The 17,998-nt window shown below is 36.3% G+C and overlaps 2 protein-coding genes across 2 annotated transcripts; both read right to left on the bottom strand.

The window, feature by feature from the left end:
• Positions 1-2,093: 2,093 nt before the first annotated feature.
• LOC143898257 (uncharacterized) lies at positions 2,094-7,136 on the bottom strand. Its single transcript, XM_077407602.1, has 7 exons — positions 6,681-7,136; positions 6,415-6,600; positions 6,231-6,296; positions 6,067-6,147; positions 5,001-5,087; positions 4,805-4,864; positions 2,094-4,553 (listed from the first exon to the last, which is right to left on the bottom strand). Exons 1-7 carry the CDS (start codon positions 6,797-6,799, stop codon positions 4,385-4,387), a joined length of 768 nt encoding a protein of 255 aa, XP_077263728.1. The 5' UTR covers positions 6,800-7,136; the 3' UTR covers positions 2,094-4,384.
• Positions 7,137-12,235: 5,099 nt separating this feature from the next.
• On the bottom strand, positions 12,236-13,843 carry LOC143898260 (uncharacterized). The gene has a single exon (XM_077407604.1). It carries the CDS (start codon positions 13,841-13,843, stop codon positions 12,236-12,238), a length of 1,608 nt encoding a protein of 535 aa, XP_077263730.1.
• Between the last annotated feature and the right edge of the window lie 4,155 nt (positions 13,844-17,998).

Genomic DNA, 17,998 nt, shown 5'->3' with positions numbered 1-17,998 from the left:
AACTCTTGCATATAAGACATTAATTCCGGTATTACACAAGCGTATAGATAACGTCAACAACGGCGATGGACAGGAACGAGATTTATTGCTTAAGACAATGAAAAGTCTCCAATACTGCATGAGATTTATTGTCGAATCTCGTCTTTTATTTACTGAGTACGTTTTATTTATCATTACAATTTTTTTCTCACACGTTATATAATCGTTAATAAAACGTTTTATAAAATTGTCTAAATACGACAATATAATAAATATGGCTGTGAATATCTACTCCAAAAAAAGTATGCATGATTTTTAATGGACATTCGTAATTTATTTTTAAAGGTTAAATCAGGATGAAGAAGAATTCTCACAAACCTTAACTGATCTATTACGGTCTATCGTTAAATGAGTCATGAAACAGATGGTACTCTGTTGGTTCAAGACGCCTGTCTCAAGTACCTACCAACGACGATACCTCATTTATTAAGAGTTTATAGCGGCAAGCAATTAAGCACAATTTTAACAGATTTACTCGTGACTCTACCAACGGGTAGATTAACTAAACAAAAAATGATGACGGTAAATGACATCGTCCACAGTCCGCTTTTTTTAAATGTGGACTGTAGAGCGATTTTATTACCAAGAATTACTATACTTGTGAGAGACTTATTGGAGTCCAAAGAGGAGGTAAGACGTTAGCATAAAGTATGCTATTTTCTAATGCTATTCCCTAACTTTTACAGTTTACCGAAATGGAATGTTCATTACTTATCCATATCTTACAACAAATAATATCAGTTCATACATTTATTCTCGCAATTTTTCATGATGAATCCTAATTACATCTGCATATAACTGCATATCAAATTTGATCATAATCATAAATTTTTACTTACATTTAATATCGTTCAGTGCATCGTACGATATCATTGTTCGTGCTTTCCGTGCAGCCTGTGATCTTTCTGCCACGCATTTTTCTATGTTAATTTAGTTAATTATTTAACATGTACTGTTTTCAGTTAGCCGTGTTTGTGGCCAGCGTTTAGAGTTCAGAAAACAGCCCAGCAAACGCAAAAGGATTAAAAGGTATTAAAATTTTTTAATACCTTTGAATCCCTTTTTTGGCGGAATTAGATGAAATTAGATGGGATTCGAAATGAGATCACAGTATATACAGTAGCGCAACTCTCGGTCGGCACCTTTGATGTTAGTGTTGGCCAAAATGGAGTGCGCATGCGCGAAATAAAGCAGTATTCTGTCTCACTTCTCTCTTCGTCATCTCTTTCTTTCCTACTCGTTAGCCCATATTGAGGTTAGTTTAACGCAGTTGGCGCGAGATACAACTATATCTGTTTCCAGCAAACACAGAATACACCTTTGATAGCAAATTGTCGCCAAGATAGCATTAAATTTGGAATTTGATGCCATCTTGGCGACAATTTGCTATCAAAGGTGTATTCTGTGTTTGCTGGGTTAGTTTCAATAAAAATTATGCAGAATTATTGTTAACGATGTACAATGTTAACAATGCGCGCAAAAAAATGAAAGAAATTAAAAAATATTGAAAAATATTACATAAATAATAGATGAATTGTTAATGATGCAAAATAATGAAATATAAATACTAATATATGAAATATTATACTAATAATAATAGTATATATATATGTTATATATAAATATATATTATATAAAATAAGTCAGGAATAAATGTAAAATAAGTATATAACACATAATATATATAGATTAATTTTCTCACATAAAAGTATACACACATAGTATACACACAAAGAAATTATGTAAACATTTTAAATTAATATATAACACTTTTTAAATGTATACATTTATTTATTTTTATAAAACATGTCACATTTTACAATATATTATATATTAAATATATATTATACATTTTTTTTTGTAGTAATAAACACAATTTTTTAATGATACGATAATATGTAGTTATAATATATATTAATAAAATTTTTACATTTTATATAAATACTTAAATAAATTTTTACAAATAATAGAATACATATTATTGAAAATTTTACTGATAATGCTAAGCTATTGCACAAAAAAAATTGCATGGCTTATTAATATTGAAAACTAAATATATAATTCGCGCATTGTAATACTAATAATAATACACAAACTTCTTCAGCTTCTTTTCACCAACCTCTCTCATCTATTCGTATCTCAGCTACTCGATCCACCTCGATACAAATCGAAAAGAGAGACAGACAAAAAGCAAAAATAATATAATATAATAATAGTAATAATGAATATAAATATAAGAATATATAATTACATAAATACTTATAAAAACAAGGCTAGATACAGATATAAAAAGTGAAGATCAAAAAAGTTTTTTTTATAAATGTAGAATATTTATAAGTTTTCTATTTTTCCTCTTACTTTCTTTCTTCTTACATGATTTGTTATGTTCTGATAATGTATAATAAATACGCATACGCAAAAATAATTTGATAAGAAATATTTTAGGAAAATGCGGACACGGCGGTTCAAAAATTATATTTTGCACAAGCTGAAATAAGTAACTGCCAATATTTTTCTAAAAACAATTTTTTTCAAAATTTGTTACAAATATTTCTTCTAATTTATGTATATATAAACAGAAATCATCGCTTGCTACATTTAAGTTCCCGAACATGTTTGTTTCATTGTTTTCATAAGCTCGAAATGAAGAATATAACGTTGTATCATCAAAAGTAGCCTTGCTTTTATTTACATAGTCTATACATGTATCACATGAATGTATTTCTAAACATTTTCTTGTTAGGTACCCACATACATATTTAAATGCATTTTCTTCTGGCAGATCCATTGTATAATAATCATGATTTGGGATGTCTAAAATTATACGCGTTGAAGATGGAACAGATTCAGATACGGTAGATGAAGTAGAATTTGGTGTCCCAATTAGACTTAACATATCATCTCCATCTGGAGCACAATTTTGCGTATCTGGATGTTTCAGAAATGTTATACTGAACAGTTTTTTGAAAGCGCGTTAAAATTGTATAGGTGTTGGATTTAAAGAATTACCACCTTGTTGTCTAATCGAACCAAAAAAATTTTCGAGACAATCTTGATTAATCCTACGTGTTTTCAAGTATGGAAAATTGTAACATTTTAATTTTTCCCAAAGTTTTATTATACTTTTAATCGTTATCTGCCAGCATTCAAAACATCTTACTTTTACATTAGTACCATTTTTATCAATGACTTTAATACTTTTCAAAAAGCATATCATTTCTTCTAAAAACTGTTGTTGTATTTTGCTTCCGGTAAAAACTTTACCATATTTTTTAGGGCTACTTGCAGTAAAAGAATTCAAAATATCAAATAATTTATCGAAATGGTCTATTAAATCAATGGTTCCAACTGCTTCACTTGGAAGTAAACCGTGAGACATTTGTGTACACATGCCTGCAGCGCAACGATTGCTAAATACTTGTCAAGCAAGTTTCACTTTCATTCTTTGAAAACCATTGGGTTCAATATGGCATTTCGTTAATTTAGGTGCCAATTTTATCCATTGTTTACTATCTTTCATATAAAATTGAACAATGTGAGTCCATGATGCTATTTTATTATTAAACTGAAAATCATGCTTTAGGAGATTATTACGTGTTGCTTTTAATAAATGAGGAGTATCAAAAATGTAAAGTACTTCTTCCTCCTCAACTAAAAAGATCGAGTTTTTTGTCGAAATTCCTAGCTCGCGAGATAAATGGATAAAATTAGATCCCATATCTGTTATTAATGCATGTACTGTTGCACCACTCATTTTTAATTTAATTATTGTTTCAAATATTATACTTTTTAAATCATGATTCCGACATGTACTTTCGACAAAACAATAACATAAAGGAAGTTTCCAATTTCCTGCAATGCTACGTGCCATTATAACAAAAACGTTTTTTGCAGGTACAGATGATTTTTCCTTTCCATTATCCTCAAACCCAATAATTTCATCTCGCGATACATTATAAAATAAATGAGATTTTAAACTCATCTCATCCGCGCATAAAATACAATGTCTATCCATCGGAGGCAATGACTTTAATTTTAATGCTAAAGTATCAAAAATTTTATTATTTAAACCAGGTGCAATATTCCACGTTTGAGTCAATGATTGTAAACAACGTATTGAGGGTAATGGAATTGATTTCTTCAATTCTCTATAGTTTCGCGGACTTAAAAAATATAAACATAATGCGAATTTTTTAAATTCAGGATCGTACCTTCTACCACAACTACGTTTTACTTGCGCATCAATTTGTACCGACAACAATCTCGCAAACCTTACAGGTAATAACTTACTTCCTAATGTACGCAGAGTCTCAAACTGATCCGCATCCTCCGCATTTGCTGCTTTTTATTTGGAGTTAGGCACTTTACCTTTTCTTAACCGTCTAATCGTTTCTCGCAGACTTTTAACTTGCGCTTTCAACTTCTTATTCTTCAATCTCAGTTTCGTCTTTCGAGGAGAATTGTCGGAAGACATATTTGCTTGCTGGGTCTTCGTACATGTGCCAGATGTGCTCCTGCGCACACAAAATATTTACATTTCTTACAGATTGCAAAAACAGATGATAAATTAATACAGTAAAGCCCGTATCAGACTACGGATTGGGATTGAGATTGGATTGAAATTTTATCAGAGCAAAGTTTACTAAACTTGAGATCAGTTTTCTCTGTTCTGATTGATTAAATTTTAATCCAATCTCAATCCCAATCCGTAGTCTGATACGGGCTAAAGAGATATATAGATTGAAGTAAAATAAATAAAACTTACGGTCCAGCAATTTCAGCATCATTATTCATTACACGTTCAGGTTCAGGTAATTGCAAGTTACTGCAAAAGGTATAATTAAAAGAATGTTATTTTTATTACAATATTCAAATATTTTCCAAACATTGAAAAAAAAATTATTATATATATTGTTTTTGGTAAGTGTTTATAAAAATAATTACTGGTCTTTTATTATTACCTGTTATTTTCTTCTCTGCTTGTTGATGGAGTTGCAATCTGTACATCCAGATCCATCTCAAACGTTCCAACGTTGAAACATGTATTGCTACAAAAAAATTGAGTTAAATGAGCTATTACAATTTTGGTTTTAATATTTGTATATAAAATGTGTGGTAATTGTGACGATTATTAAACATGAAATTATATTTTACGTCGGACAAAATTCACTTGTAAAAATAACTTCAAATAATTAATCGAATATTTGAAGATAGAAATGATACGTAAAATCGATATTATTCAATGTTATTAGAAGATCAACGCGCGTAATCCATTTCCATATATCTAAACCGATCGATTTTAGTTTTCAAACTCAACACGTGCATATTTCGTACATCATATAAGAAAACTTTTCTAAGAAAAAAAGGCTATTGTCCTAGGTCCTTCTCTCCGTCCACCATAAAAAGAATTTATAGTGGAAGGGACAAGAGGCCACAAAAGCCCGCTAGGATTCTGTAAAATTTCAGTCTGCTTCAGTCTGCTAGTAGCAACCAAATGCAGAAGTTGTATATACTGGTGACGATCACGTGTTTGTTTAAGCCAAGCGTTTCGTTTCGAGAGCGTTCGCGATGATCTGCAAAATGAACGAATTGTGGCGATGCTTCCAACGAACGTTTCGTGTGGATTACGGGACAATAATTTCGATGCCGGAACAGACATGTAGACCATTTTATACACATCATTAAAATAATTGAAAAAATATAAAAGAATTCATACATCTTCTTTGAATTTAACACTATGTTATAAAATATTATAAATTTAAAAATAGAAAAAAGAGTTGTAGATATTTCTTATATTTTTTTATATTTTAAATTCTTCATTGATTTTTGAGTATTTCTGCATTTGATTGCTACCAGCAGACTGAAGCAGACTGAAATTTTACAGGATGCTTGCGAACCCTTGTAGCCTCTTATCCCCTTCACTATAAATTCTTTTTATATGATGGATGGAGAGAATTAAGGACCTAGGGGACAAGAGCCTTTTTTTCCTATATATATATATATATCTTTTTTTTTTATTTGACGCACCTTGTTGTTTTTTCTTGTACAGTGTCCATTGACATGTGTTGTTCAATGTTCAAAGCCTCATCGTTGTCCATTATTGTGCTTCTGGAAAAAAGTTGATTTGAGTTATGTGTTAATTTAAATTTAATTTTTCTAATATTTTTATGATAAATGCAAAAATAGCTTACACATTATTGTTTTCATATTCCATTAATACTATTCCATCCGTTGATACTGCAGAAGCTGTAGTACTGCTGTAAAAGAATATATTTTTAATTATTTTATATTACTATCAAAAATATTCTGAAGTATCACAAAACTATAGATTTTCCAAATAAAAAGTAATTAAAACTAATATATATGAAAACTTACTTATTATTAGTGAACTCTAAACATCTTGTTGGTACAGCATCTGGATGAAGGCGAGCTCGACATTTGACCATTTTATATTTATCTTCCTCAAAATGTACATGGCACAATCGACAATTGCGGTGAGCATACTCGGGGCCTTTCGGTATTAAGTCTGATCTTCTGCATGCTTGAACCCATGCCAACCACCTGTATATGTCAGAATAATTAATTAAATTACGCAAATAATAAAATAATAATGTAAACAATTATTAAAATAGTATTTGTACCTATCATGTTCTGTTGGAAAGAGGAAGAAATGTCGTTTTTCCACATTTATGGTGCTCATACATCCTGTCACTGCACACCAATGACTTTCTTTTTTAAAGTTTTTAATGGTTTTTTCCATTTTCTAGTTCCTTCTTGTAGCAAAAAATCTGAAACAAAGCTAAGATCAAAGTGCTCTCAAAGAAAAGAAAACCTGTATAAAATTTATACAGGTTAACTTTCCTTCCTATACTTCCAATACACAAATCACTTCACAATCACTTCACAAATCTCTTCACAATCACCTACTTTACAATCACACACTTCACACTATTTTTTTTCCGACTTTTATCAAGTCAATCTATAGCTGTCTATAGCACTTTAACGCCTTAGCATTTAAATGTGCCTCTAAATCCGTTAGAAAAGGAAAGAGAGTAAGAAGAAAAGAGACAGAGGTAGTGGTTTATTTCGCGCATGCGCAATCCGTTTTGGCCAACACGAAATCAGAGGAGTTGCGCTACTGTATATACTGTGATGAGATGGTCCAATCCCATGGAATCCAAAAAAGAAATTTTAAATTCCATCCACTCCTATGAAATCCGTAAAGGTTATGGAATTGCATGGCATTAGATGGTTTACGAAACGTCTCGCGCCTCTGTTGGGCGACCAAGCGCCGTTGTTCGTCGGTAAGCTTTTGTGTATGCCTAAGGGCATTACACGCACTACTGCCGACGGGCAATTAGCCCGAAAATGAGATTTGTAAGATCTGTCAGGCACCGTAGGGGGTCCCTTTACATAGCGGTCGAGACGAAACTTTGAACTCGAGAAGATGCCCCGGCGTTGCGACGCCTAGCGGCGTCGACGCGAATTGCCGGTAATGCAGATACCGCGCGGGCGTGTACTATTATTGGCGCGTACCGCCACAGAGTTCAACACGGACACTTTTTAATCCCTATCCTGGCATTCAATGGTATTCATTTTATTGTCAGATTAGACGAAATTCAATGGAATTCAATACGGAAATTTTTAATTCCTAGTTTGGCGTTCAATGGTATTCATTTCGTTAACGGAATCACTGGTATTCAATGGAGTTCATCAAGAAACTTTCCAATCCCTAACCTGGCATTCAGTGGTATTCATTTCGTTAATGGAATCAATGGTATTCAATGAAATTCATCACGAAACTTTCCAACCCCTAACCTGGCATTCAGTGGTATAATATTTTTGTGTTGGAATTGGATGGGATTCAAAAAAAACAAATTCTTTCCAAAATAAGGAATTCCATGATATTGAAACTATTCATATACTGTACATATAACAAAATTATTATTACAAAACAAAACTTGTGATCAGCTAAATATGATAAAAATGCAAATTTTATCACAGCAAGATGTCGCAACTAAATCACGAATTTGCTTAAAAAATAGCGAGCCACAAAATAGGGTGCAGGATAGCAAGGGTGGTTTTTAGAATTAGGGATGCGAGCAACCCCCCCCCCACCCCCAAAAATGTATTTGTTAAAAATAGCGAGCCACAAAATCAGGGATACGTAATCAATTCGGGTTTCTGTTCAATTTATGATTCTAAGGCGTTGTGCTGGTGCAGGATAAGCTAAGGGTGGTTTTTAAAAATTAAGGGTGGAGCAACAAAATCGTATTTGTTAAAAATAGCGAGCAACAAAATCAGGGATTCGTAATCAATTCGGAAATGTGTTCAATTTATGACTTTAAGGAGTTGTGCTGATGTAGGATAAGCTAAGGGTGGTTTTTAAGAGTCAAGGGTAGAGCAACAAAATCGTATTTGTTAAAAATAGCGAGCAACAAAATCAGGGATACGTAATCAATTCGGAAATCTGTTTAATTTACAATTTTAAGGCGTTGTGCTGGTGTAGGATAAGCTAAGGGTGGTTTTTAAGCATTAAGGGTGCAGCAACAAAATCGGAATTAATGCAAATGGTTGGCAATAAAATCAGTAAAACGTAATTAACTAATCTTGAACATAATTAATTAAATATCTGACTAATTTGCAATTTTAGAGTATTTTTTTAAGGAGAAATAGCTTTGGGGGTAGTTTCCAGGGTTTAAAAATGAAATTACAAAATCGGGAATGGAGCAACAAATTAGCAACAAAAAAGCACTAAAAGAATATGTCCTTTTTTTTTATTTAACACAATTTTTTGAATGGCTGTGCTAACTTTAAACATAAGTTAGCACAGCTACTATTTTCTCCAAAACGGCTGGAGCAACAAAATTGGGAATTGAGCAACAAATTAGCAACAAAAGAGCACTAAATTTCTGTATAAATTTTAATCGATTGTGCTGAATTGGCTGTGTCAGCTTAATAGACGTCACAAATACCGAAGTCAATTAACGAACGAACGTTTCGACCCTTCTTTGGGGTCCTCCTCAGCGTATATCATACATATAAAAATTATCGTCGCAAACATACATACAGATTCTACCGCCGTAAACAACAAATCATCGCTGGTCAGTTAGATGTGCACTCCGACGCGTTCCAAAAAATCGTCGCATACAAGTTTCCTGGTTGAAGCGCCAGGAAATTTTCAAACGGATGTACTGTCTTTGTCATTGTGACGCAACGCCTGTGGACAAATTCGGAGTGCCGTTCTCTTTCAATATTTCTACAGGAACACAATAGATAACAAAATGGTATCAAACAAGTAACTCACAGGTTTGACATACTGGACGATAGTCAAGTCGCAACGCCACGTCAATCAATTGCAGGAATCGGTGTGTCTCAGAGGATGTTCAAACAGAGAATGGCACGCTTGTCTTATACAAGATATCGACGGTATAAAGAAGCGGGGGGAAACGTCACGCATAATATAAAACAAGTCCGCGTAACAACAATAATTCTAAACTTTAACAAGTCCCTCGATACTGTTACGTCCTGCAGACTCCACGATATCCCTTTTTCGCGGGAATCCTTATGCGCCTAAGATAGCCCTAAGATTAGAATAAACAAGCCAAGTACGGACGGTTATCGATCGGGGTGAGGTTAGATCTCCTCGCATTCCTTTTTTTTTTATGATCAAACTACCTATTTGCTTGGGCAACTAAAAGCAACCTCTCAGATGATAAATTACTAACAGACGGGGAATATAGTGACCAGATTCTTGTCAACCTCGTCTGGCTCATAACTATAAATCCGGCGATACAACGCGCAGGAAGGAGCCTTAACTTGAGACGAGGGATGATGGGGATCTGTATTATATCTCGCGACTCACTCAAAACTGGCCGTGCGATGTTCCGACAAACAGAAACAAAACCTAATACGTGGTTTTAGAAATCTTAAGAGCACGTGGCGGAAGTTTCTGTTTGCAATAAAACTGCACTTAAAATTTAGAAGTATCGATCGTCTGTCAACATAGACACAGGGTCGCGAGATAAGTAAGGAACCCTAATAAAAAAGGAAATCGGAGATAGCCGAAAAACAAATGCGTCACTGGAAAGAAACCGATGGGTTACACCCCCAATAAGACAGTGGAGGCCAAGAGGGGGGCTCACCAATGAAAAACCGCAAAAATCGATAACCGTCTCTAGCTTCCCAGGATAGGCGAAAACTTAAGAATCTACCTCTTGGGTGAGGAACATCTCAACCAATAAAAAAATCCGTTAAACAAAATTAGAAACATCCCGCCAACCCGAAATTCTTTAAACAATAAACCAGACACACCCCACATGAAAACCACCCCTTCCATTCCCTACATTTTCCTATATAAACCCCGAGATTGCGACACGCCACGCTCAAAAACTTCTCAGTCTCTTCAAGCCTCTGAAGATTTAGTCTGCATTTCGGCAATATAATCGTGATCTCTTCCGTTTTCGAGTCACGATTTCGCACTTAGAGTCTGTGCAAAACATCCAGCACCACTTCAGTCGCTCCGACTCATCCACCAGCGACACCCAGAAGAAACCCATTCGTTTGAACTCATCAAGTAGTAAGTCCCGTAAATTTCTTGATCCTGGTTTTTCCGCGTTATTGCCCCCCCCCCCTTCTTAAACGGTCTATCGATTATCGGTCCCTTGGAAAGTCATTATATATTTGGGGCCGGTCAGTGTATACATCAGGTTCCCAGCGGTCGTTGGCGTTGTCGTGGGCCTGACTTGCCTCCCGGCGTCTCGCCGCTGTCGTGGACTCAGCTGGTCCACTGACCTCCCTGAGCTTATGCTCGTGGGTCGGTTAGTGTAGGCATCGAGTTCCCAGCGGTCGTTGACGTCGTGGCAGGCCTGACTTGGCTCCCGGCGTCTCGTCGTTGTCGTGGGCCCAGACTGTCCACTGACCTTCCCCCCCCCCTAAGTTCGACGATTTCCTTTTGTTCACTTCCGACCGGGTCCGAGAGAGATTGACTAAGAATAAGTAAATATTTTTAGTGGACCCGAAAGCCCTGGGACCGAATCTCCGCACAATTAGGCGACACCGAAATCGCCAGAACAAGCGGGCGCGACGGGAGGTCGAACTCCCCCGGGAGCGGCTCAACGCCAGTCCTCCGCGACTCGCCACCCCACCGCCCCTAGTAGTTTCTACGAATGAACCTGGTTGTTCAAACCAGGATTGTCCCACTACCATTCAGCCCTATCGCCCAGTCGTCCTACCCTCCCGCCCACTAGTCGAACGTCGCCCTATTTGCCGTGTGGGTCCGTTTCGCGTGGTCTTGCCTCGCGTGGTCCCCGTTAACCCCGATCCAGTCCGCTTCCTAGAACCTCCCGATTCCCCCTCCTCTTCCCGAAGTCCGTCCCCGACCTCCTCGACCGCCTCGACTCTCGACCACGAGGAAGTAGTCGTTCCCGAGATGATTACTCTCGACTAACTATTTCTTTTAATACACACACCCCACCCCTACAACTAATTTAATTTTATTTCAATGGCGGTATCCTTACTTTCCATTCATAAATTCTTGTATCACCCCGCAAACACCTCCATATATTTGTTTTAATTGTGACTTAATTTTAGTTTAACACACACTACACGCACTCTTACATTTAGCTAAATTTATGTAACTTTATTCCTTAAATAATTGTGATAATGGCGGGCAGAATGGCCATTCCCAAATAGGTTTTCCCTTAAAAATCCTCCCCGCACTTATGTACCACCCGAGAAGAATCTACACACGCTACACACATATCCGACATTCACACTTATATTCAGTTTATCTGCTTAATTCTTATTTATTGTTCACCTAGCTTATATTATTGTAATAGAATATATTATTGTAATAAAATGTTTAGCTTACGTTAAATGTTAATTTCAAACTGCATTGAGATTTATAACTAAAAAACCTCTAACCCTACTCCTCCACCTCTCGAAATCGCACGAGGTCCGATCCTGAGTTAAAGGGATTAAATTCTCTGACTCGAAAAAGGACCGACGGTCGCACCGCTCATGAAAGGCGTCCTAAGGTCTTTACAGACGTTGACCCTTTCTGAGTCATAAAAGTGCGTTCGGCTCGCGCCACGCGTCTCCGAGCGCGTACCTGCGAGCGACATTTGTAAGTACCTGGCTGCGTCCTCCCTTCCCCCGACCCCTCTGGCTAGCCTTTTCCTTGCTTTCCAGATTTTCACATCTTAATCCCGGGGTTGGACGTAACAATAGCACTAATATATATCTCTGGTATATCTTCAGTATCCGTCTGCAAATTTAAACCTTCTCTTTGCCTTTTTATGTAAATCATTTCTGATATTAAGCGTTTACTAAGGGACGGTTCTCGGTCTAATACTTCCACGTCCTTCCAGTTAAAGTCATGGTTATACTGCAATCTGTGGTCTATTAAGACCGAATGGCCCGCACCACTCCTTCTGATATGCGAGTTATGTTCTTTAACTCTCGTTAAAAGTTGTCTCCCTGTTTGACCGACATAGGAAGCCTCACAATCATTACAATTAATTCTATATACGACATTTCTATGCGATAATCCAGGGAGAGTATCCTTGTAAACTCTGATAAATCTGTTCAATTTATTGAGACTGAAATACGAGAGCTTTATATTAAGACCCTTGGTTAAATTTTTATATTTCTCAGACAACCCAGGAACATATGGTATCGTGAAATATGGAACTTTATCAATGCTCTCATCGTTAGTAACGTGTCTATCATTAAGTAAAAATCTCAAGCGCTCATGTATCGTCCCAAAAATAAATTCCAACGGATAACAATTATTTATCAGAATTTGGATCAAAAATCTTATGTTTTTTTGATGAAATCTTGGGTGCGACAGCATAAATACTCGATCGATCAAACCGATGACCGTGCCCTTTTTCTGACAGAGTGGATGTTGAGAAAGGAAATTTAAATATCTTCCGGAGAAAGTGGGTTTGTGGAACCAGTCAAATTGCAAATGCTCGCCTATGTGAAACATGGTGACCTCTAGAAAGTTCAATTTGCCACCCACACCGATCTCCATAGTAAATTGCAATCTGGGGTGAAATGAGTTGAATGTTTCTAATACGTGAGTGCATTCATTAAGAGGCACTGCCATTGCAATATCGTCCACGTATCTCTTATAAAAAGAAGGAGCAAACTTCAAGCTTCCGAGCGCTCTAACCTCCAGGTCTTGCATCACGATATCCGCCCCTATGGGTGACAAAGGGGAACCCATAGGAGAACCGAAGGTTTGCTGATATATGACTCCATTAAAAACAAAAAAGGTCGATTCTAATACCAATCTTACTGCCTGAAGAAATTCAGACTCCGGAATCGAGCAACTCTCGGAAATATAATTCCACCTTTTTGCAATGCTGTCAATAACCATTTCCGTAGGCACGTTAGTAAAAAGAGAGATAACGTCAAGAGACATTAAAGTATAATCTTCTCTAATATGGGTTTCGGATAGCTTTTTGACCAAGTCAAAGCTATTCGAGACTTGACTATCTCCTTTAGGAAAGCTATTAAACATGACTTTATGGAGAAAAGCAGCCAAATTGTACAACGGGCTATCCACACATGAAACGATGATTCTAAGAGGACAATTAATTTTGTGGATCTTCGGGAGTCCGTACTCTCTCGGCAAAATTCCGTCACTACAATAAAGCCATCTGTACAATGAGTCTGAGATGAATTCTGATTTCCTCCATCTAGTCAAAAGTTCTCGAACCCGAGTTGTTACCTTTCTAATTGGATCTCTAGAGACAATCTTGTAAGTATCTGTATCTCCTAAGAGTTCCTCCATACTGGCTATCCCAAGCAGCAAAATAGGGCGAAATTACGTTTATTCGACCTTCTGATAGGTTCAAAAGTCTGTTCGACCAAGCCCAACTTACGTCGAATCGACGTCGAAAGAAGGTAAGTGGGGAATAAAGTTGAAGTAATTTTACGGTTGAATATAGGTAATGCAAGGCATTTCGCTTTATAAGTCATAGTCTGATTCGGTGAAATGGACCTATCAGAAGGTCGAATATCGGTAATATTTTGGTAATTTTGACCAATTTGTGCCCTCTCTTTGACCTAACTTTTGTCTTTGAGACATCTAGTAGATGGCAGCACTGCACATCACGAAAAATATATATTCCATATTAGTTCTACCAAGACGGGTCTATGCTACAGTCATAGCATATGGTTCAAACCAGCCATGGAAACTCGGAGTAAAATATTAATAGAGTCCACCACTACGTCGGTTTTGAAACTGAATATCGTGTGACATGTAACAGAAATATAAGTGCGAAAGAAAATTTTCTGTACAGAATTTTATTTTACTTCGTTAAAAGCAACGCGATGTCGAAAATAAATAATTTAAGCAATTATTAATTAATCGTTAATTATTTAGCAATAATATTTTTTGCATTTAGCACAATAAAAATATTTTAATCTTGCACCTAACGTGAAAAGTATCGCAAAATAGATTTTTTTTTCAATTCTTAGTTACTCTGAGAGATATAATATAATTTATTTTATAATGCCTATAATTTTAGAAAGCGTTTTGATGTATCATGGCAGACATACTGGTTCTCATAATAATGGCTGATTTAACGTTTTCGTCTGAATTTCGACCTGTAAGTCGAATTTCCCTACTGTGAAAACCAAATACTAAATTTTGAGGGCAGATTTCCTTAATTAGGGCATTTTTACTTCAAAGTCGTTGACTTTAAAATCGTCTTGTCGATCAATAAGGCATTTTGACTAATAAGTCTGATTTCCCTATTTATAAGTTAAATTGACTTCAAAGATCGACTTCGAGATACGGCGTGCTTCGAGATCTGTGGATCGATATATCGAGAAATGCCGGTCGGCTGTGCCGCGAACGTAAACATTGATCATGAGTTCACCGTGTGACGCGGTCGAGTGCGAACGTGTTTTGTTCTGTAACGACTCTTTCTCGTAAATTCGCTGTTGCTCGCGCGTATCGTCTCGATTATTCTATTTATTACAGTATAGAGAGTTTTTTCTGTACTTCGTAACTTCTTGAAAAATCTCATCCCCCCCGGGTGACGAGCGCCGAATTAATTCCTGTGTGTTTGCGTTTCCTAGCATAACGATCGCAAGCCTTGTACAATGAGAAAAATACAGTAGGAAGATATTAGTGTGTGTCGGGCGTTAACCTCGATTTATTCATTTATCGATGAGGAACAATTTTATTTTCTTTGATAATGCGTCTTACAAAAGGTCTTACAAAATGGATAATTATTTATCAGCAAACAGGAATCGATACGTGCAATAATTATAGATAGGTTATGGTAACTTTCAATAATTTAAGGTCCAAGACCAACTAACTCTCAAGGCAATTTTGCTGGGCATTTCGACCTAAACTCGGACCAATTTCCCTTATAGGTCATTTTCCGTGGTAATCTCAACTTTGTAGTTAACTCGTAGTACGGCCGCGAGGTTTATTTCGCGCCTAAAATATTCCCTATTAGTCAAGTCAAACACACAAGACTTATATATGGTAAAAATTAGGTAATCCTGACCAATTAAGTCATATCGCCTACGAAATTGAAATTAGGTAATACAACCAGGTCACATTTCCTTCAAATGGGGGTCTAATTTTGACTTATAAGTTGAATCGACTTTGAAGGCATACCTTTGATCAAAATTTAGTCATTTACAACCTATTGTATAACTTTAAAGTCATTAAACTTTGAAGGCATTTTGTAGGTTTGAACTACGTAATTTTCAACCTGTACTTAAGACTTCAAACGCTATTTGATTTTTAAGACATTTTTTATGTCGAAAGTTGGTAATTCTTCACTTAATTAGGGCAATCTGATTTTGGTTTGGTTAAGATGCCCTGCTTTGCTGCTTGGGATATATTTGTCTTTGTCCATTGCTACCGCGACGTTACCTTTGTCAGCCCTCGTTAAGATTAAATTAGAATTATCATCCATAAAATTCTTTGTAGCAATCGACAGATGTTTCATCGCGTTATCGTGTGCACTTTCTTGCACCTCGTAACCCCGGAGACTATTCACCATATTCGAGAATCGATTTCTAAGAGTTGTATGAGTTCTAATAGGAAACTTCTTTATATTATTTTCAATGTTTTTAATAAATTCGATCGTTACTTTGTCTTTCTTTAATCCCGGAAGGCTAAAATTCTCACCGAGTTGTAGAAGACCTTGAATATCTGTAGGGATATCAGTGGATGACAAATTAACGAACCAACCCATCATTTAGTTGCATTAAGGAAGGTATCGGCGTGGTAAAAAGATTTCGGATCTATGTTATTGCAATTTTTTGGCCAGAGCGGTTGAAAAAAGGCACTAACGAGTATGTTACATTATTATTGTCAAGGACCCGGTGTTCGGATGAAATGTTACAAAAATATTCAATCGGTCTAATGTTTTTCCGTTGGTTCATATGTTTGAAATATAAAAATTCAAATTTCTTGTTTATCCTATTTTTTGAGCTCTCACAGAAGGAATGCAGTGACCACTCTTGTCTGTTAAAGAAGGAGTTGCAGACGGATGCTGGAATACACCGATACATCGCTCCGGAAACTTTATAAACCTGCGTACGTGCAAAGCGAGCATGACAGTATGCATCCCTAAGGACGATATTGCAATGGCAGTGCCTCTTAATGAATGCACTCACGTATTAGAAACATTCAACTCATTTCACCCCAGATTGCAATTTACTATGGAGATCGGTGTGGGTGGCAAATTGAACTTTCTAGAGGTCACCATGTTTCACATAGGCGAGCATTTGCAATTTGACTGGTTCCACAAACCCACTTTCTCCGGAAGATATTTAAATTTCCTTTCTCAACATCCACTCTGTCAGAAAAAGGGGCACGGTCATCGGTTTGATCGATCGAGTATTATGCTGTCCGCACCCAAGATTTCATCAAAAAACATAAGATTTTTGATCCCAATTCTGATAAATAATTGTTATCCGTTGGAATTTATTTTTGGGACGATACATGAGCGCTTGAGATTTTTACTTAATGATAGACACGTTACTAACGATGAGAGCATTGATAAAGTTCCATATTTCACGATACCATATGTTCCTGGGTTGTCTGAGAAATATAAAAATTTAACCAAGGGTCTTAATATAAAGCTCTCGTATTTCAGTATCAATAAATTGAACAGATTTATCAGAGTTTACAAGGATTACTCTCCCTGGATTATCGCATAGGAATGTCGTAGTATAGAATTAATTGTAATGATGTGAGGGCTTCCTATGTCGGTCAAACAGGGAGGAGACAACTTTTAACGAGAGTTAAAGAAACATAACTCGCATATCAGAAGGAGTGGTGCGGGCCATTCGGTCTTAACAGACCACAGATTGCAGTATAACCATGACTTTAACTGGAAAGTACGTTGGGAAGTATTAGACCGAGAACCGTCCCTTAGTAAACGCTTAATATCAGAAATGATTTACATAAAAAGGCAAAGAGAAGGTTTAATTTGTAGACGGATACTGAAGATATACCAGAGATATATATTAGTGCTATCGAAGGACTTGTTAAGTTTAGAATTATTGTTTGTTACGCGGACTTGTTTTATATTATGCGTGACCTTTCCCCCGCTTCTTTATACCGTCGATATCTTGTATAAAACAAGCGTGCCATTCTCTGTTTGAACGTCCTCTGAGACACACCGATTTCCCTGCAATTGATTGACGTGGCGTTGCGACTCTGACTATCGTCCAGTATGTCAAACCTGTGAGTTACTTGTTTGATACCATTTTGTTATCTATTTGTGTCCTGTAGAAATATTGAAAGAGAACGGCACTCCGAATTTGTCCACAGGCGTTGCGTCACAATGACAAAGACAGTACATCCGTTTTTGAAAATTTCCTGGCGCTTCAACCAGGAAACTTGTATGCGACGATTTTCTGGAACGCGTCGGAGTGCACATTCTAACTGACCAGCGATTGATTGGTTTTT

This window comes from Temnothorax americanus, unplaced genomic scaffold (genome assembly GCF_048541705.1).
Source record: "Temnothorax americanus isolate GAGA-0224 unplaced genomic scaffold, ASM4854170v1 Scaffold228, whole genome shotgun sequence".
NCBI lineage: Eukaryota > Metazoa > Arthropoda > Insecta > Hymenoptera > Formicidae > Temnothorax > Temnothorax americanus.
Note: the sequence above shows the minus strand (reverse complement) of the source record. Positions and strands in the feature narration are given on the sequence as shown.